We start from the raw sequence: 20,189 nt of genomic DNA, 5'->3' as shown, positions 1-20,189 counted from the left end.
GCCATATGACACCCAGCGGCATTGATTGACACCTGGGAAGAGATTTTGAGAAAGGAAAGAGCATTCCCCTTACCTTGATATCATTATCCGTGCAGATCTGACGGTACTCTCCTGAGGGGGAGTAGGCGTAGTCCTCAGTGAGGACAGCGGGGCAGTAAAAGTCTTCCAGAATGTTCAGGATGCAGCGCCGGTCCCAGTCATCTGTCACACGGCCGCCATAGTTAATCTGTCCTGCTGTGTACCTCAGGACCTGGGGGAGCACAAGGGCCAGTCAGCCACTGAAATACATGACACCTGCGGCACACAAACACACACACACACATGCACACACATATACACACACACAAACACAAACACACACACACACATGCACACACACACACACACACACACACACACACACACACACACACACACACACATGCACATACATATACACACACACACACACGCACACGCATGCACACACACGCATACACACACACAAACATACACACACACACGCACAAACATACACACTCACACACAAAACTGATGAGAGAGGCAGGAGAATACACACACAGACAAATATACTCATACACACAGTCAGAGTCAGTAAAACCGCTTGCGCACTTACAGTACAGAGCGACTTACAGAGAGAAGTGGAAACATCAGTGTTTCTGTGCAATATTGCCACAAAGCCACACCCATTTGTTAAAAAAGTGAACTGAACAAACCAACAATAAGTACTGTAAGCAAAAGTAAATGGCACAATACAGCTTACATATCTTCAAATAGCTGTACCTATAACTTCATCCCAAAGGGAAGCCCAGAAGAAAGAGGACAGCTATAGAGGGCCAGGGCAGCCATGGTGTAGCAGCACATGGCAGTGCTGAGTTCACACACCTTGTAGGGCGTGTCCTGGTACTCATCCAGGAACATCTTGAGCTGGCTGATACAGATGCGCAGGTCCCCGTCTGTGAACTCGTAAGGGATGTTGAAGCCGAGCGGGCCAAACTTCCTGCGCTCGATGGCGTTCCCATGGAACAGGCAGAGAGAGAAGAGCAGGGACTTGAAGGGCCTGGCCTGGGAGGAGGAGAGGGGCCAACAGCAAGAGAGATGTCAGGGGAGTCCCGATGTACCCGCGTCTTGTGCTACAGCATGTTCTATTTCCCAGCATTTTCATAATCTCTCAAATCTTTTAAATTCACTACACTATGAAAACAAAACACCTACAGCAGAAAATAGTTCCAAGGCAATCATCTGTAACCTTCGGCCATCTTATATAACTCCCTGCCCCAAGTGCACATTGTAAATTGCAATCTCATAACCCTTTGAGCATTCTAGATGTATGTGGTATCAACAAATATAATAATAGTTCAAAGTCCCAGTGAATAAAACAAGGACAAAGAATTACTGTCTTGAATGAAGATACAATTTACAGTAACAGTAACAACAGCAAAGTCAAAAATATGGTAGGTGTGCAAAATATATCGACTGTACACGTAGACAGAAAACAACACAAAAGGGTTTTGGAGAATGTAGCTTTGAAACGATGTATTTTAGAGTTTCATATAAAAAATACACGAGGGACCCATATCAAGCACTTCCGAATTAAACTAGATAACCTGCAGCACACGGGGAGGGAATAGCAAGAGAAGCCCAGTGTTTTTAGCCAGCAGGGGAAGGAGAACCTTAAGGCTAGACTGGACACATAAATCATAAGGACAGTCAGCCTGGAGAGAGGCTGTTCGTGGCTGCTCTATGTTGCTTAGTTTTCATTGTGCTGGAATAGCATCCATAGGTAAAGCAGAGCAGCACTGAATTAGTGTCTGCAGCAAGTAGAGGTGCAGGTGGGGTAAAAGGCAGCAGTGGAGATGGGCTAAGGGGAACAAGAGGAATAGCACCAGAAACAATCAATAGATCATTATAAACCTTTATCAGGGCAGCTGCAGGGCTGCATGATATGTTTTTTAAGCTTGACTGAAGGGGGCTTGGTGCCAACAAGCAGTAATGTAAAAAATGACATAGCACAAACAGAATGACAGCAATGAGTAACAGTATAAAATCAGAAGTGAAAATCTTTTGAAAACAGATTTTGACAAGAGCCACTTGTCTGCGACTAAACAGAAAGAGAAAAACATGCAGGCAGAGGGAGTGAGAGGAAGAGGGAGGAAGATGAAGAGGAGGAGCAGGGGTCTGACCTTGGAGCAGGAGTTGAAGAACTCATCAGAGAGGCTCAGGTAAGTCTTGAGCAGGTTAGCCTTGATGCCCCTTGGGGGCTCTATGGTCATCTTGGAGCCGTTTTGCAAAATGGACACAGGAAACTTGTTACTGGGCAGGCTGGTCAGCCAGAGGCGGAAGTCCCGGTGTACCTGGGAGAGAGCAGGGTACAGGTGTGAGTTGGGCTAACGCTGCCCATTCCTTACCTCAGCTCTTCTGGACTATGGTGCTGCATTTACGAAGGGAACAGAAGATCAGGCTCGAAGCTGTTTCAGCCTTTCATTCACTTGTGTGGTGGCAGATTAGTTTTGCAATAAATGTCTAGAATGTTACAGGCTGTTTGGGTGGTCTAATGGCCTTGTAAGTCATTTTTAACAAGAGCTAAATAGTGCAAAATAATCAAATGTAAGATGAGAAGTCCTCCATCGTTTTCTGGCTCTCCAATGAAACTTCAGGAGCATGGCCTGTGTACCCATCGATGCCTCTCACCTTGTTGGGGTCGATGTTCTCAATGAGCCTCTCTAGAGAGGGCATCCAACTGGGGGCCAGGTGGCAGTTCTGGAAAAAGACCCAGTGGCCCTTGTCCATGGCTTTGTGCATCATGGCTTCTGCCCACGGGCCCTGAAATGCAGGCCAGAACATCACAGCCCGATCACGGCCTGACAGGAGCCAGCACGACTGGTCACACACTGACATCACACTAGAGACAGCAATTTGCAGCCGTAAACCATTCATTCAATGGCCATTCCCTGGGCTCTGCTCCACTGAGGACTGGGTGGGCTGTCAGTTTGTGAGCCATGCGCGGCGAGCCATGCTGTCGAAACATTTCTAAAAAAGGCTAGTGAATACAAATGACAACTGCCCATGTGGACCTGGTCTCAGGGCTCCAGAACTACTTGGAATTGACATCAAGCCGTTTACCCAAGCACTAATTAAACTAACAATTAGAGCGAGAGATGCACTTAATTACTGTTTCCTCATTAGTACGAATTAGCTTTCTGGTGCAAACATGGCTACGCTTGGTGACTGACCTGGCCCTGGCCCAGAGAGATGGCACTCATCTTCTTGGAAAACTTCATGACATCAGCAAACTTATAGAGGTCGGCGGCGGGGTCAGTTCCAGGAGACAACACGAAAATGAGCGGGATGGAGGGAGACGACTCCTTAAACACCACGGAGAGGTCCGATGTCTGGGAGAGGGAGGGGGAGGGAGAGCAGGGGGTCAGAGGTTAGTGGGATAAAAGCAGCATCCACACAACTATCTCTGACATCAACTAATTTCAAGGCTGCACTCCAAACATCAATAAGCAGTTGAAAAATAGCCTCAATATGACTGAAAATATATTTAGTCTTTAAAAATAAGCTCTTTAAAAACCTATCCAAACCAAAAGCCTTTGAATAGATTGTGGTTTCTGATCTAGGATTAATTTATAAGGGACAGGTTTAAATAAAATCCAAAGCTTTTAATCTAATGTTTTAAATTCAAATATTTTAAAGTACCTTCAAAATGTAGTAACCCCCAAGAACTTTCGAGACCTTGATATTTTTTTAATCTGTGGATGGTGTAGCTGCACTGTAAGTCCTGCAGACTGTTGCAGAGGCGTTCAGTACCTGGGGCTCAATGAAGCGCTGGCCCAGCTGAGCTGCCACAAAGTCCTGCATTCCGTGTGTGAGGCGATCAGCCCGAAGACAGCGCAGAATGAGCAGCTTCTGGAAGGAGTCCAGCTGGGTGTCCCACTCTCCTGGTAAAGGCTCCCTGTACTCACACACAAACACAGAATCTACAGTCAGTTGAACCTGTGTCTCTTTGAACGTCACTGTGTGTGTATCTGTGTGTGTATGTGTGTGTGTGTGTGTGTGTGTGACGCGTGCATGCCCGTGTGTTGAAACCTGTGAGGCTGGCTGCTGTCGAAGATCTCTCTGAATCGGGCCTCGTGCTGTTGGAAGTCGGCTGCCAGGCTGCTGAAGGTGGGCAGGCTGCTCAGGCCCAGGATGTCCTGCCAGGCACGGCTGGACAGCCAGTCCTCCGCAGGGTTGGGGAGTTGCTCCTGGGCCATGCCCCCCGACAGCATGTACCGCCACTCCGCCTGGGACAGGGATATGAGCGCTCAACACCAGAGGAACGCGCTGAACACTACCGAAAAAACCCAAACCAGACGAACACACTCAACACTACCGGACACACCCAACACCTGAGGAACATGCTCAGCACTACTGGACAAACCCAACACCTGAGGAACACATTCAACACTACCAGACACACCTTCATAACCAGAGACAAACCTTCAATGCCAGAAGAACACACTTAATGCCAGGGAAATATACTCAACACTGAAGGAACAAAAACCATACAAAAAAAATTCATCACATCAGAAAACCATTTAACTCCCAGTTAGCACAATGGTGGCTAACATTTAAACATGCTTAATTTATCTGATCGGGGGCAGTGACTTGTGGAAGATTTTGTCCCAGCTGGGGTGGCCTGCTGAGATAGACAGACAGACATGACAAGCTAGGTGTGTCTAAATGAGTGTCTCTGCCTCACCATGTCAATCTTGTTCTCATTCATCATGATGCGAACGCACAGCAGGAAGGCGAACATGAGCTTGTGTTTCTCAAACAGACTGCGGCACACGTTGCTGTAGAGGCTGAAGGTGAAAAACTCATTGATGTTGACAATCCGTTTCTCCACCGTATCTGTAAGACACACACAGGCAAGCTCATACAGTCAATGATGTATAGACCATACCACCCCATACTGCCAGAAGAGCATAATTAGTTTCCATGGTTGGGGACCATCCATGGTATAATACCCCTTATCGTACCATATAGCAATATGTTAGCAATACGGTTTAGTGTGAGTAAGGGAGGAGCAAGGGAGCATAATGAAAGTTATGATGTAAGCTTATGTATGAGATGTGCAGCTGATGCATGAAAAGGTATGATCCAGCACCTGCTTTTTCGGAGTTGGCGATGCCCGACATGAAGATGCCCAGGAACCACTCGAGGGAGTACTGATACATGGGATCCACGTTGGAGAGGTCCGAGACGCAGAAGAAGAGGATCTGCGTGCGCACGGCCACCGGCACGTACTCTAGCCGCGTGGCGTCTATGTCCCGCTCCGTCTCCTCCGCCACCATCACTTTGGCCTGCGACAGGTGGCAAGTCAGCGGGAATCACCCACACGCACAAAGCCCTGCCTGTCCCTGTCACCCATCCTCAAAGGCCTAACCACATTCTGAGCAGTGACAACCCTGAGAGCATGTATACACTACACACACAGCTGAGGGCTTTAATACAATATGCATTATATGTGTACTGCAGACAGCACTAATACTGTAGGCCCAGCATAGGCAAGGTTTACTGTAACCACAGACTCTTGCCATTCTACTTATAATTATTGTTCTTTTAAAAATCTTTCTGTGATTTTTAACAACTGCCGTGACTGCTCTGTGACTTTAGCCAATATTTTCTGTTTGTGTGTTCCCGGTGTGTAATAACACATGCACCACGCATGGACCCTGACCTCTATCTCTCCCGCTTTGACCTTGGAGGCACCCAGGACCCTGATGAGCTCCTCGTCATCCACGGGGTTCCCCTCCACAGAGCTCAGCCTGAAGAGGATCTGGTCCTCAATCTCCTTCAGCTCCTGCTTCATCCGTGCGCTGCTCACAATCAGCTGGTTCTTCGCCTCTTCCAGGTCCGGTCGCTCTTCAGCAACCACACAGCCCAGCAGCTGATCCTCCAGCCCACTGCGGTCAGAGGCCTACTTCAGAGCTCACCCCAAAACCCTGACTGTGCCAGAGCTCACCCCAAAACCCTGACTGTCAGATCTCACCCCAAAACCCTGATTGTCAGATCTCACCCCAAAACCCTGACTGTGCCAGAGCTCACCCCAAAACCCTGACTGTCAGATCTCACCCCAAAACCCTGACTGTGCCAGAGCTCACCCCAAAACCCTGACTGTGTCAGAGCTCACCCCAAAACCCTGACTGTCAGATCTCACCCCAAAACCCTGACTGTCAGATCTCACCCCAAAACCCTGACTGTGTCAGAGCTCACCCCAAAATAATCCTGACTGTGCCAGAGCTCACCCCAAAACTCTGTGTCAGAGCTCACCCCAAAACCCTGACTGTGTCAGAGCTCACCCCGAAACCCAACCCTGACTGTCAGATCTCACCCCAAACCCTGACTGTGCCACAGCTCACCCCAAAAACCCTGACTGTGTGAGAGCTCACCCCAAAACCCTGACTGTGTCAGAGCTCATCCAAAAATAATCCTGACTGTGCCTTTACGTTGGGATAATTCCTCAGTATTTATCTGCAGTGCAGACATGGTAAGGGTACCTGGGCGAAAGGGTGAAGTTGATGAGAGTGACCTTTGTGGAGATCTCAGGGGAGTAGTGAGGGTTGGGCAGTTTGGTGGTGATGTACATTTTGAAGTCGTCATGGTAAGGGATGATGGTGTCTCCAAGTTTTATCACTGTGCTGCCCTGCTGTTTAAAGGTCTAGGGAGCAGAAATACACAAGCAGCACTGCAGAGACACATCTAACATTGCAGATCTCAACACAAGTATAACACCAGATCTCAACACAAACACATGTAACACTGCAGATCTCAACATACGCATATAACACTGCAGACCTGAACATGCAAACTTGCAACATGACCAAATACCCCCGATACACAACTAAATGGTTCAGGGAGGGAGTGTTCAGTGACCACAGTAGTGTGTTCAGTACGGCGTGTGTTGAGTCAGTGTAGTTCGGAGGTCATTGTTGAATTCAGACCTCTCTGAGCAGGACGGGCTCCAGCGCTGGGTCCAGCTCCTCGCCCACGTTCTCCAGAAGGCAGGGCTTCCCGAAGCGGATGGCATTCTCCAGACTGCGCAGGAAGTCCCGGTCACTGAGCTTCATCACGTCCAGTCCGTTTTCACGCTCCTGAAGACACAGGAAGTGAGGTTCACACTGTGGCTCCAGCCCACTACAGGAACAACAGGGACCTCTGCACCCTACCATACTCACAATATCACAAGGGCAGCTGCTAATGAAAGGATGAGTATTCCTTTAGACATTTACAGTGCTCTGCAGATACTGCAATACCCTGAAGAGTATGGGTCGGGTAAGAGGATGCTGACTGACTGAAACGCATTCTGTAGAGTAACAGTGCTAAGCTTGTGAGTCCTCACCATGTTTTTGATCCACTTGTTGGCTTGTCCCTGCGGGTCTATGAACAGTGGCCAGCGTGGTGAATACTGCGTGATCACCCCGTTTTCCACCGACAGAGAATCCTTGGGCAGCCCTGTGATCTACACACACAGACACACAGGTACACATTAATATACACATGCAAATTTACCCATACAGGTAAAAAAACACATAAGATAATAGCGATGAAGCCATGATGTTAAACAGCACAATGCCATTCCGGGAGCCACTGTCACATAAAACTTAGGAAGGGTTTACATGGGGTTCGCAATTATGATACTCTGCAGTTTCTTCTAGGTACTAGGACAAAACGAACATGCATACCAGCAGGGTTCATACATGTGCAGTGGGGCCATAAAGTACACAGACACATTTTACAGCATGTTCTTTGTGCTGCTCCGAAGGCCTCTGACCTGCCAGGATCGGATCTTGACCTTGTCGCCCAGGGTGCTGATCAGATCCGGGTTCGATGTGTGAGGAACACCTAGTTCTTTGAACCGCTGCAACCACTCCTTTGCCATATCCGCCCTGTACTCGCCCTATACGAAAAACACACTTTTCTTTTTAACTGAAACAGCACATGCACATCCTTAACTGAACACCCAAACTAAAAAACACATGCTTACTGAAATAAAACACAAGCTTACTCAAACAACATGCTTACATAGCTTACAGAAACAAAAGTAATCTTTACACCCATTATTACCCAAACAGTGCACACCACTGCTCAAAAAGAAATCATTCTCACACAAACAAGCACAACTGGTTAACTAAACCACATCCTTCTATAAAGAGGACATGGTTTAGCGCATCCTGTCACATACTTAAATCACATCACCCTTATTCCACACGCACGCCGGGCTCCACCCTGCCCTCACGGTCCTCACGGTCACAGGGAGCAGAGGCGAAGGCACTCACGGTGAAAGGGCCGAGGTACGCCACGTATCCCGCCGCCAGCAGCACGTCTCCCGACACGTTATTCACCATGTAGTCCAGCTCCTCCACCGTCTCAGCCCAGCGCACCTTCTCACCCGCCAAGCCGCCAATCAACTGCACTCACACCGCATGAACACGCAGAACACAGTTATGGCATGCGTGTGCACGCACGCACATGCATAGGGCTCCCTCACTTTCCAAGTCTTTCCAAGGTCGCATTCCGTCAAATTCAAGGGCCCATAAAATCTGTACCATAAGCAATGTCATGAATGCTGATCGTCAATAAAGCAACATAAAAATGGGTTCAATATCCCTGAAAAATAATGTTGTTTCAGAAACAGCTCTTTCAACCACACCACTTTTAGCAGTGTGGATTGTGACGCTGATCAGTTTCCTATAGCAGAGGTATACTGCATGGTGTGATGTGCCATAGCAGCTATGCCACTGCATGGCAGTATAGTATAATGGTTAAGGAACTGGCCTTGTAACTGAAAGGTTGAAGGTTTGATTCCCAGGTACTTAACCTGCATTGCTTTAGTAAATATCCATCTGTATAAACGGACCCTATGTAAAAATGCAAAGCTGTGTGGTTGAAGTAGTGTGTATTTGAAGGGCAGTGTACAATGCTATGGCAAAGGTATACTGCAGGGTATGAGGTTGTAGTAGTTTGTAGTTGAGGGGCAATGTACGTTGCTATGGCAAAGGTATACTGCAGGGTGTGAGGTTGTAGTAGTGTGTAGTTGAGGAGTGTTGTACATTGCTAGAGCAGAGGTGTTTTGCACAGTGTGTTCCCAGACTGACCTTGTCAGCCCGAACCAGCCGCGCCTCACACAGTGAGCACTTGTTGTCCAGCTCATCTCTCTTGGCCAGGCAGTCACGGTACTTAGCCTCCAGGGCAGCAATGCCCTCCTCCACAGCCGCCAATTTGCCCATGGCTTCATCCAGGATTTTCTGGGTGGCTGCTAGATCTTCCTGAGCCTCCTTTAGGGCTTGCTGCTCACACAAAGGGAAGGAGGGGGCGGCAGGACAGGATGTGGCATGAAGGGCTGAGGAAGGTTGGGGGTTTTTAGGACTGGGATCAGGTAAGATAGAGACAGGGCTCTGGAGGTTTCATATGTTCTCCCTGTCTGCCTTCCTAATCTCCCATTGACAATGCTACCACATTCAGTAGAACAAACATTTCTACAACAGATAAGCATCTGAAAGGGGTTGTATAACGATCACATTGCACCGTACATGAGAAAGTGAGAAGCAGATCTGGTGCTGCTTCTGTTACCAGGCTACAGGAGCATGACAGACAGGCTGAAATAGAGAGACTGCAGCAGAGCACGCAGGGCCTCACCCGTTTAGGCTCCACCCCCTTGGCGACAAAGTGGTAGATGTGCATGGCCCGCACCCACTGGCAGATGGATTTGCAGGCCTTGGACACCTTGGCAATGGACTCAGGCTGAAACTCCTCATTGTCAATGTATGGCTGGACCAACTTGATCACTGAGTCTGGGATGTTTTCCTAAGGTCAAAAGAAGAGAATAATCGAGGTTGGTCACCCACAAGAGAGTAGTTCTAGAAACAACAATACACTCACTCATTGAATCTTATGGAAAGTACATTTTAATTTGTGGACATTTCACTGAAACTTTTATTAATGTGAGAAGTGAACACAACCATAACCATGGCTCTGATGGATAGTGGGCAGGGCTTGTGTGGACCTCCCTCATTGGTCAGGACGCTGCCTCCTCCCTTACCTTGTCAAATTTGAATAGGCCCTCCAGGAACTTGCCCGGGTCCTGCAGCAGACCCTTGCCCGGTTCCCAGTAGTCATCCACCTTGGTGCCAGGCTTCTCCCCAGGCACCTTCTTGGGCTTAATGCCTTTAATGATGCACAGAGCTTCAATAACCAGCTTCACACCCTGGGGGGGCCTCTGCATCGCCCGCACCTGCCAGACATCAGGCCCATTACTGCCTATTACACCCGTCTAGCAGAAGCACGTATCCACAGCAACGTGCAAAACAAATCACATACAAACAATCTACAGATCTACAAGAACAGTAGCAACGACAGGAAAGGACAGTTAACCATCCCAGTGCCAGTAACTAGACATAAACAGAGAGCAATTCTAGCTGACACACTGAAAATTACATTGGTTTTTCACATACCAATTGCTTACATTCCACTTCAGTCCAGTGCAACTTGCATTATGGTTCTGTCCTGTTTTTAATTTAGAGTGAATGGTGTCACAGAGACTGGAGTAATGCCGGTGTGTCAGGGGACACTGCGTGGGTTAGGGCTGGGTCTGGGCTGGGATACCTCAGTCACGTCGTTCTTATTGAGGGACTTGAGGCTGTCGAGGGCGGCGTCCAGCGCAGGCAGCGCTTCGTCCAGGTCCTTCTGTGCGTCTGTAGCGATGGCGTGGGCCTTATGAGCCTTTTCAGAGGCTTTCGCCTCCTCAGCCTGAACCTCCACACGAGTCACTTCTGCTACTGCCGTGTCTTCCTGCACACACAGACACGCGCAGAGGAATACACACACACACACACATACACACAGCAAAACACACACACAAACACACAGAAAAACAAACACTTGCTGAATGAGGGTTCATTGCAGTTTATAAAGCACTAGTGGTACCCAGATGTGCTGGTCCAACCTTAATCTTCTCCATGGTAACCAGGGTGTCCTGAGCTGCCTCCTCCAGAAGGGGTCTCATAACTTCCAGCTCCTCCTGCATCTTACTGACATCATCTGCTGTATGCAGCAGCTACAGTAGCACAGGAAAAGACAGATGTGCGCGCACACGCATACACACACACACACACACACCACAAGGACACGGTGAGTCACGAGCAACTAGCATAGTGTGAAAAACATACAGTCACACAAAAAACAATGAAATTAATAAAGAAATAAGAAAATCTCCTTCTTCCAAAAACCCCCAGTGTTCTCCCTTCCTTCCTCTCACCTTGTCCAGGCCGATCTTCATTCTCTGCCGGGCGCTGTGCAGCTCCTGTTTCTTGCGGCCAATAAGGGAGGAGAAGATAGCGAGCAGATCCAGGTAGCTCTTGGGCGTGACGTAGTTGTGTCGTGAGAGCTCAGCCAGGTACTGATCACACTTCCTGGCCACTGTCTGGTGGATGTCCATGCACATCATGGTCTGAACCAGACAGAGGATATAAGCAATCACTTACCTTCATTGATCCCTGCCCCCAAGCCCACCCATTCTGCCTAGGGCACCTCCCTGCAGCTTTTCTCCCGCTCTCTCTCCCAGACTCACCATCTCCATTGCATTACCCCCTCCCTTCCACCCATCCCCCTTCTCACCAGCCCCTTCAGGACGGCAGGCTCAGCCTCCAGCTCCGGCAGCTCGCCGAGGAAGGAGTTTGCGACAGACTCTAGCGCCTCCTCTGGCCAGGCACTGAACCAGTCAATAGTGCAGCAGGTGACCAGGGAGGGGAACTGCCGGAGACGGGCACGGAACACCTCCCCGATTGGACTGTGGAAGCATGGGGAGAAGAGAGGGATTATGTCAAAGTGCAGGCATGTATACACATTTATGTTTGTGCTTGCGTGCATGTATGTGTACCTGTATGAGTGTATGCGCGTGCCCATGTGTGTGTACCTCATGCACAGCACCGTGTGGATGTTGCTGCGAACTCTCTTGATATAGGCAGCCATCAGGTTGGACTTGGTAGGCTGTTGGCCCAGATCCTGCACCACGGGCTTCATGGCCACCAGGATACGGTCCTGCTCGTCTGACGCGTACAGATTCGGCACATCGCCCGAATTCAGGATGTTGTTCACATCCTCCAGGAACGACTCGCACTTGATCTGCAAAGAGTAGTGCAGAACAACTCGGGAATGTGTGAGAACACAGGTATGTGTGCTTACCAATGAGAATGTGTAAAGTAATTGGTGAAACACGCTTACCTGAGTGTCCACAAACAGGAAAGTGATTTGCTCATTCTGTAGGCCAGCCTTCAGCATGATGCCCTTGATATCATCCCTCCACTCAGCCTGGCCGTAGTTCTTGGACAGTTCAATCTGGAAGCACTCATAGTCAGCCCTGAGGGACAAAACAGTGACAGGAATATAGTCATATGAGGGACAGGGCTTGTGGTGAAGCCATGCATGTATGAGATCTAGTTGACCATAATAGTGAAGGATAGCCATCTTACCCTAGCCCTCAAATCTATAAATAGATTAAATTAATACTTGTTTTACATTCAACTTATCAAAATTTGTTGAGCTCAGCGACAAGCCTAGGGTGAGATTCCACCTCCTCCTAGTGGGAGGATATGGTCAGTAGTTACCATTCATCTGAATGAAAGAAATGGTTACAGCCAAGCAAGGTAGCCTAATACCAAGTTAAAGTGGCAATGTTACATTTTATGCATCTTCATGAATATCCATGAAGAGTGAATCCAAAGACTGTACCAGTGGAAAAGGATTATCTGTCCATAGACATGCCTTTCATGAATATCCATAGTATCAATCAATCAAATTTTATTTGTATAGTGCATTTTACAGCAGTATATATTTAGTATATATTCAATATAACATAGCAACTGAAATTATATACCTAGAGAGGAAGCAGAGAGGACAGGGGAAACATAGGAGCTTAACATCTTACCATAGAGAAGCTGTGACGAAACTTAATGGAGATCACACTCACATGTGGGTGGCCATCTTGGTGAGGGACTGGCGTCCACTGCCCCCCACCCCCAGCAACAAGGCGTTGCCAAGGGGCTGCCGTAGGATGCGGCTGATCCGGCAGATGTGCTGGACGGCGTCCATGAAGAGCACAAGCCTCATCTTGGTGGTGCTGATCTGGTTGTAGTCCTCCATGTACTCTTCCATGACTGTGACCAGCTGCAAGCCACAGGGCAAGGCAGAGATTTCGCAGTGAACATTTAAAATTGGCAGTGAGACAGCAATACAAATGATTCAGATGAAAGGAGAAGGTCAGGGATGGTGAGTGGTTAATGTAAGGAATGTTGAGCAAGCTAATGGCAGGGTCTCACCCTCTCCCTGTCCTCGATGAGCTGGTACACCTTGTTGGCAGCATTTGGGACCATGAAGTCCCCAAAAAGGACAGGCTGGCTGGGCACCACCTCCTCAAAGCTGCACTCAAACTCCTCTATGCAGGACTGCAGCAGCTGGTCGAACCACTGTCGGTCCTCCGCGCACACCAGCCGGTCCTGGAAGACCCGGCAGCTCTCGTGGTACCACAGCTGCAGCAGCTTCACCTTATCCTGCATGTCAATCAGCCAGAACCAACTTGAGCAGCTGAGCTTTTTGAATTAATTTGAATTTATCACACAATATAATTCAGATCAGAAACAGTTCCAGTACAATTCTCTAAACAAAACAATAAAAAATGAAGAATTGTGAAGGTGTATTACATAAGTACATACAGATGCAAACAGGCCATTTAGCCCATCTAGGAACTTAATTTACCTAGTCTATTAAAAAGTCAAAAATACTTCTCGATATCAGGAATTTACCATTAACTAATTTACTTTACTGTGCCCTGTTGTTGTGCTGACAGAAGTCAACCTGGGACATATTTTTGCTAATCCCTTTTATGAATATTAAAACCCCGATGGAGTCCTCCCATAGACTGCTTTAGCTGCGGCAGAAGAGATACAGTGCTCTACCGGGAACATGCTGGCCTCCCCCATCAGGATGCCCTGGAACACTTTGGACAGGTCTCTCAGGTTGAAGGTGTAGTGGGACTTGGCGGGTGATGGCAGCAGCTGGGAGGTGATGGTGGAGTAGACCTTGATTGTGGCATCCACAAGAGGCTCGTTCAGCGGCTGTATGTCCACAACTGGGACTGGAGGGCACAGGCCAAACACTCGGGTAAATGAGCAGTCGTATCCCATAAAATATGGCTGTTTCTACGGTGTCAATGAAGAGGGAAATACACTCTGAGAAGCACAGTGTTTGATGCCAGTCAATGATGACAGTGGGTTTAATGCGTGAACCAGTTTAACTAATATGACAGAAGCATCAGCACGCTGACTTGATACTAAATTACAACAAGGTAGTGAGACAGCTGAGACACATTCCCAATGTAAAAAAAGAATAAGAACTACTTTTATGATTTTTTCAAGACCAGGTGCCTGGTTTATCAGTTCCATCTGGAAAACATTGTTTTAATTTAATTGCATCACTGAGACAGAATATGTGAGGATTGTGTATATTAATAAAGAAATAGTGCTAACACTGCTCTGCAACATCACCCTGCATAGTAAGTCTAAAAGGTCAAAGAAATTCTGAGTTCTTCAGTGGTGTTCCCTCTCCCTGTCTTTCTGTATCTGTGTCTGCCTGCTCTGCACTCACTGCCACGCTCCTTTTTGCTCATGTTTCCACCTGTAAAACAACACAAATCCACTCAGGAAAGGCCGCACGCCCCTCATTACCCATGTGACAAAATACCAATGCAGAAGCCACAACTGAGTATGAGCAGAATCTGAGTGTATTATCTGTGCTGAATATGAGTAGAATCTGAGTTAAGAGTGTGCTGAATACAGCTTTAATCTGAGCCGAGTATCGGTGCTGAATATGAGTAGGATCTGAGTTAAGAATCCCCCCGTCTCACTCAGCTTCTCCCAAAGACGCATGCTCTCACTCATCCAGTTGCCAAGGATGGTGCAGAAGATCTTCTTCTTGCTGGCATCATCCATCTCAGGAATGGACAGGAAGTTGAAGTGGCGTGTGAAGCGCTGGGTGATGGGGTTCCTGCCACCGCCTGGGGGGCCCATGGCACAGGCAAAATTGATGTCCACCAGGTGCTTGAAGGTTCCTATGGAATAGAATGGTCAGACACCAGTGATTGCACTGCTCTGCTTTCAATACAATGCCCTTTTTCCACTTCATGTCATTTCAGGGTGGACACGATAAAAGACTATCATTACATTTTTCAGAAAAGTTAAAAAATCATTCCAGCTTTAAAATGGCCTGCTTTTCCATCAAGTGATGTAATACAAATAAAAAAGACCATATAGAGACCAGCCTCTCCTCAGGTTAACACAAGAGACATGTATAATTCTGAATCTGAAGATAGTTCTAAAATAGTTTTCATGAATTGGAGCAGTGGTATGAAATCAGCCATTGTGTCCCTCACCAATTTGCTTCCTGTCATACCAGCCGCCATGGTCCACAAACTGGCGCAGCAGCTCGATGGGGGGTTGGGCACCATACGTCTCTAGCATTGGCATGTTCAGGTCATCAATAAAGAATATATAGTATTTCCCCATTGGGGGTCCGAATACACCCTTCCGCCTAGCACAAAGAGGAAGAGCCATTCACCATCAGTTACTGTCCCTCACTGCTAATCATGGGTAAGACTGAAAAGAGTGAGGCTGGTAATGGAAACAGCCCACAGATAAGACTCAAGAATGAAGACACCGAAGGATTGGGTGTCCACAAGGTGGCAGCACCTCTTGTCCAGCTTGCTGTCAATGAAGTCCTGTGTCTGATTGGCAGAGGTGCGAGCGGAGAACATAAGGAAGTGGGTGATGTACTCAGGTTCCATATTCTTCAGCAGCTTGTCGGACATGGTAAGGGTCTTCCCTGTTCCAGTGGGCCCAATGCACAGGACCTGTTCAACACAGCACATAGGACAGTGGACTACATCCACACACAAACTAACACTGCTTACAAACTAACCCCAAGCACAACCAAAACAGAAGACACTATTCCCACACATCAGTTAGTCAAACACTAGCATTAATAACACACCACATTCATAAACAGTACGGACATTGCATACACAACTGAAACAAAGCTCAGAGAGAGCTAACATGCAGCAGAGACTCCTACTTCATTGTGTTAAGTGGAGATGGACTTACAGGCTTCTTGTTGCATAGCAGCATGTCCATGAGGAAGGATATGCGAACAGTGTCTGGTGTAGGGACAATGATGTCAGAGTAGCTGGTGTCTGGGGTGATGACTAAGCTCTGGGCAGACTCCATCCAGCTGACCCACTGCACCTGGACACACAATGGCAATCATTACTTTATAACAGCCCCAAAACAATTTTCAATACGGAGATTCAATCTGTTAAAAAAACAGTGAAACTGCTTACTTTCCTCTTTGTCTCGTCCTCATCCTCCTCCGGATTGCTTATCCCTGCATCGTCCAGGCGGTAGTCATAGACCAGTCCCTCCTCAGGGAAACACAGCGCCACCTACAGGGTATGGGGGGCAGGCAGAAATACAACCAAATAGAAAAGCAGACAATCAGAAAATGAATACTGTCCACTGCAGTAGACTGCGTTGCCCTGTGTCATCTAAACTGTACTGCTTATCAAGAAATATCTCATAAACTGTACAATTGACTTGATTGGGTAACTGATTGATTTGTTGGTTGGCTGGCTGATTAGTTGCTTGCTTGACTGACTAGCTGTTTGGGTTGGCTGATTAGCTGGTTGGTTGGTTCATTAGTTGAGTGACTTGATTGATTGACTGAATCTCACATTCTCCTTTGCCATCTTGTCACGGAGCCAGGCATTGAATTTCTGGTAGCTGTCAGCATCACCTGTGCACCCCACACTCCACACCAATGAGAACATGAACCAGGGTTCGATGAGCTCGCTCAGGCGAGACAGCTTCTCCTGGGGGTGTGGCTTCTCCCCCTGCCTCACAAACACAAACACAGGCAATGGATAAATCCCCAAGCCCCCTCCACATACAGGTGTGCAGTCATAACCTGCTCTACACAGTAAAGCGTGCCCCTGAAAACTAGGTACATGACTGGTAGTTAAAATGTACATTCTTGATTGACAGGGCTATAAACCATTGCTTTTGGTTATCACATATCTTTGATTTCATAAAATAAGTAAAGAGAAGGAAAAAAATAATTAACTGTAAATTACACAGGAACAAAAAGTTTTAAATTAATGAGCCACCCCATCCGGTCCAGTCTGTGTGTTTTATGTATTTCACCAAATGGATGCATGTTATGCTGTGCGTATCCCTGTGTTTAAGACGTGTATTCCTGTGACCTCTGACCTCTCGGGGAATGAAGGGCTGGAAGAAGCAGTCCAACAGTTTCAGCAGACTGCAGGTCAGGTTGCTGTCCATGGAGGTGACGGCCTCTTTCACTGAGTTGCGGACGAATGCGATGGAGTCCTGCGGAAGGAAGGACTGATTCAGACTACCGTCCCTGATCGGTACGCACAGCTAACAGCTGGGAGGAACAAGCACATGTGTCACCTCCAGGAAGCGGGAGAAGAGGGAGGTGAGCTGCTCAGAGTAGGGCTGGATGCAGGCGGGGATGGTGCGCAGCCAACACTCAGTGAAGGGGGCCAGCCCCAGGATGCTGGGCTCCAGATACACCATCCCACAGCGGGACACGGTCGCAGGGGACGCCACCGCCAGGTCCTGCACCTCGAACATCATGGTCATCACCTGAGGAAGCAGATGCGCGCACACACACACACACACGCACGTACACACAGACATACACACACACACGCACGCACACACACAAGCACATGCATATACACATACACGCACACACACATATACACACATTTTTACACATATTCACAAAGATGACAAGCAGATTTTCAGGTTAATAATGTGTTCAATATTCAATAATGTATTAATGTATGTTCAAAGTATGTTCATAGAGAAGGAGAGGGTGAATGATGAGACAGGGCGAATGGTGAGAGAGGGAGAATAGTAAAGGACCCTGAATAGAAGGAAAGGGGAGGAAGAGTTCTCACATCACTGAGTTTGATAATCTCTCCAGAGCTCAAGCACAGCTTCTTGTTGTCGTCCAGCACTGTGTTCATGTTCTCAATCCACACTGCATCCACTGGGCCATCGAACATGTACCACTTCTTCTGTGGGTCCATGGAGGACGCCCCGGCCCGGATCAGAGAAGACAGGATTCCATCTGTCCTGTAGGGGCCACCAAAAACGGTCTGAGCACTGGATGCCAAGATATGTTTATACTGGGGTACGGACATGTTTTGTGTGTTTGGATGTGTATGTGTGTTTTGCTTGTGTTCATGTTTGTTTTGTTATGGCTAGTCTGTGTAACTCCATTTGTGAGCATTGTGTACATTTCCCCTGTGTGTGAGTGTGTGTGTGTAAGTTTTGCCGCGTGCTGGGCGTGCAGGGGCACCTCACCATTCATGTGTCATTGGATCAAACTCCCCATACAACTGTCCCATGGTGATGGATTTAGGGTTGAGGACATAGGTCTTCACAGCCTCATACACACCCCCGCTCACCGAGGGCTGACCACGGAGAGCTGTGATCGCTGCACCCAGAATCTCATAACACTGAGGCACACACACGCACACACACATACAAATACACACACGAGCGCGCACACACACAACAAAAAATAATTATTTGTCTGATCTGTCTATAGAGTGGTGGCCATCACATTTGAGAAGGGCAGCCTTCTCCAATTAGTTCAAACATTGAAGGTAATATTATTTCAAAATGAAAAGCTCACCTTGGTTTTGCCAGAGCCAGAGGGTCCCACCAGCATAAGGCCATGTCTCACTACTGTGGTCTCATAGAGCTGGATACACTTGGTGATGTAACCTGCAGGAAAGGAAACAAATCAGCACACTGAAAATCACACTGCCCAACTCATGCCCCACCTCTCATTCTGTGTCTCTTTCATTTTCCCTGGCTGATCTTCCACTGCCTGCACTTACTATACCCAATTATAATCCCTATTCACTCACTGTCACCATTTCCTACATACAATCATTATCCCTAATGATTTACTTTCTGCACTTACTATACCCATTCATAATCCCTATTCACACACTGTCCCCAGCTGCTATACCCAATTATAATCCTTACTCACTGTCCCCACTTACTACACCCAATCATAATCCCTACTCACTCACGGTTCCCAGCTACTAAACCCACCGCCTGTCCCCACTCACTGTCCACATCCTTCAGGCACTTCTTGAAGCAGGTGTTGCGGATCGACTCCTCCAGGGTGCCGTAGTCAATGGGCTCCTCACGGATCTTGGGGAAGAGATCTGACACAATGCCACTGAAGAGCTTCAAGTCATCCTGCAGGAACTTGGGCACGTTGACATCTCGGATTGCCCGGAGGCAGATAAGCTCCTACAGGTCAGAGGTCAGAGGTCAGAGGTTGCGAGATCAGAAGGTGAAGACCAGACCATACAGTGAGTCTGTTACCCTTCAAGATGGTCAAATAATCTATGCATTTTAACTGAACGTGGACTACTGAAGAGGAAGTGGAAAAAATCCTGCCTGTACACATGAACACAGTGCCTCACCTCATTCATGTCCGGATTCTCCCTCTTCAGATTCCCAGCTGCAGAAATCACAGTCTTCACTGCTCTCATTCCAAAGTCATAGTGGTCCTGCAGGCAAACAGGCAAACACAAAACACATCACTGTTAAAAACACACAAAAAAATGCACAGTACTGACACACAAACACAAATCCGATAGACACAAGCACACAGCAGTCACAAAATAAACACAAATGCACAACCCACAAAGACAAACAGCACACACAGACACATACACAATACACACAGACAAATCACACAACACTCAGCACAAAGAGAGAAGTACAGACTTCACAAACACAGTGACATACTCATACATAAACATCACGCGTGTACACATCTGAGATACAGAGACGCACACGCGCAGCATTCAGACACACAGATCACACCTGGGAGCTCAGCTGCTCTGATGACAGCTTAAAAGTGGTGGTGATTTTCTTGGAGAGGACTTTGGCATCGCTGAAGCCAAAGGAGTACAGGGAGATCTCGGCAATCATGGCGTAATCAGGGACCATCATGGCAACCGGACGGAACAATGCCTG

At 47.8% G+C, this 20,189-nt stretch overlaps 1 protein-coding gene across 3 annotated transcripts in view; it reads right to left on the bottom strand.

The window, feature by feature from the left end:
- Window positions 1–20,189, bottom strand: part of dnah1 (dynein, axonemal, heavy chain 1) — a 41,537-nt gene that overhangs the window by 4,005 nt on the left and 17,343 nt on the right. For 2 of the 3 annotated variants that reach the window (XM_064305438.1, XM_064305439.1), the window contains exons 32-73: window positions 20,037–20,186; window positions 19,631–19,717; window positions 19,268–19,454; window positions 18,823–18,914; window positions 18,489–18,643; window positions 18,080–18,257; window positions 17,565–17,759; window positions 17,361–17,480; window positions 16,826–16,984; window positions 16,436–16,537; window positions 16,200–16,340; window positions 15,789–15,949; window positions 15,473–15,630; window positions 14,978–15,151; window positions 14,689–14,718; window positions 14,001–14,179; window positions 13,365–13,595; window positions 13,016–13,212; window positions 12,271–12,406; window positions 11,963–12,171; window positions 11,665–11,836; window positions 11,306–11,497; window positions 10,994–11,104; window positions 10,654–10,839; window positions 10,091–10,282; window positions 9,688–9,855; window positions 9,147–9,338; window positions 8,328–8,459; window positions 7,823–7,948; window positions 7,391–7,510; window positions 6,993–7,142; window positions 6,549–6,709; window positions 5,729–5,954; window positions 5,156–5,351; window positions 4,748–4,899; window positions 4,093–4,289; window positions 3,814–3,958; window positions 3,234–3,392; window positions 2,692–2,823; window positions 2,184–2,354; window positions 886–1,065; window positions 74–250 (exon numbers count right to left, since the gene is read on the bottom strand). In XM_064305438.1, coding sequence (XP_064161508.1) covers window positions 74–250; window positions 886–1,065; window positions 2,184–2,354; window positions 2,692–2,823; window positions 3,234–3,392; window positions 3,814–3,958; window positions 4,093–4,289; window positions 4,748–4,899; window positions 5,156–5,351; window positions 5,729–5,954; window positions 6,549–6,709; window positions 6,993–7,142; window positions 7,391–7,510; window positions 7,823–7,948; window positions 8,328–8,459; window positions 9,147–9,338; window positions 9,688–9,855; window positions 10,091–10,282; window positions 10,654–10,839; window positions 10,994–11,104; window positions 11,306–11,497; window positions 11,665–11,836; window positions 11,963–12,171; window positions 12,271–12,406; window positions 13,016–13,212; window positions 13,365–13,595; window positions 14,001–14,179; window positions 14,689–14,718; window positions 14,978–15,151; window positions 15,473–15,630; window positions 15,789–15,949; window positions 16,200–16,340; window positions 16,436–16,537; window positions 16,826–16,984; window positions 17,361–17,480; window positions 17,565–17,759; window positions 18,080–18,257; window positions 18,489–18,643; window positions 18,823–18,914; window positions 19,268–19,454; window positions 19,631–19,717; window positions 20,037–20,186 — 6,678 coding nt within the window. The remainder of the gene's footprint in view (window positions 1–73; window positions 251–885; window positions 1,066–2,183; window positions 2,355–2,691; window positions 2,824–3,233; window positions 3,393–3,813; window positions 3,959–4,092; window positions 4,290–4,747; window positions 4,900–5,155; window positions 5,352–5,728; window positions 5,955–6,548; window positions 6,710–6,992; window positions 7,143–7,390; window positions 7,511–7,822; window positions 7,949–8,327; window positions 8,460–9,146; window positions 9,339–9,687; window positions 9,856–10,090; window positions 10,283–10,653; window positions 10,840–10,993; window positions 11,105–11,305; window positions 11,498–11,664; window positions 11,837–11,962; window positions 12,172–12,270; window positions 12,407–13,015; window positions 13,213–13,364; window positions 13,596–14,000; window positions 14,180–14,688; window positions 14,719–14,977; window positions 15,152–15,472; window positions 15,631–15,788; window positions 15,950–16,199; window positions 16,341–16,435; window positions 16,538–16,825; window positions 16,985–17,360; window positions 17,481–17,564; window positions 17,760–18,079; window positions 18,258–18,488; window positions 18,644–18,822; window positions 18,915–19,267; window positions 19,455–19,630; window positions 19,718–20,036; window positions 20,187–20,189) is intronic. The other variant, XM_064305440.1, reaches the window with a different exon arrangement.

The sequence above is a fragment of the Anguilla rostrata genome, chromosome 13, assembly GCF_018555375.3.
Source record: "Anguilla rostrata isolate EN2019 chromosome 13, ASM1855537v3, whole genome shotgun sequence".
In the NCBI taxonomy this organism is placed as follows: Eukaryota; Metazoa; Chordata; class Actinopteri; order Anguilliformes; family Anguillidae; genus Anguilla; species Anguilla rostrata.
The sequence above is the reverse complement of the archived record's forward strand: the minus strand, read 5'-3'. Positions and strand labels throughout refer to the sequence as shown.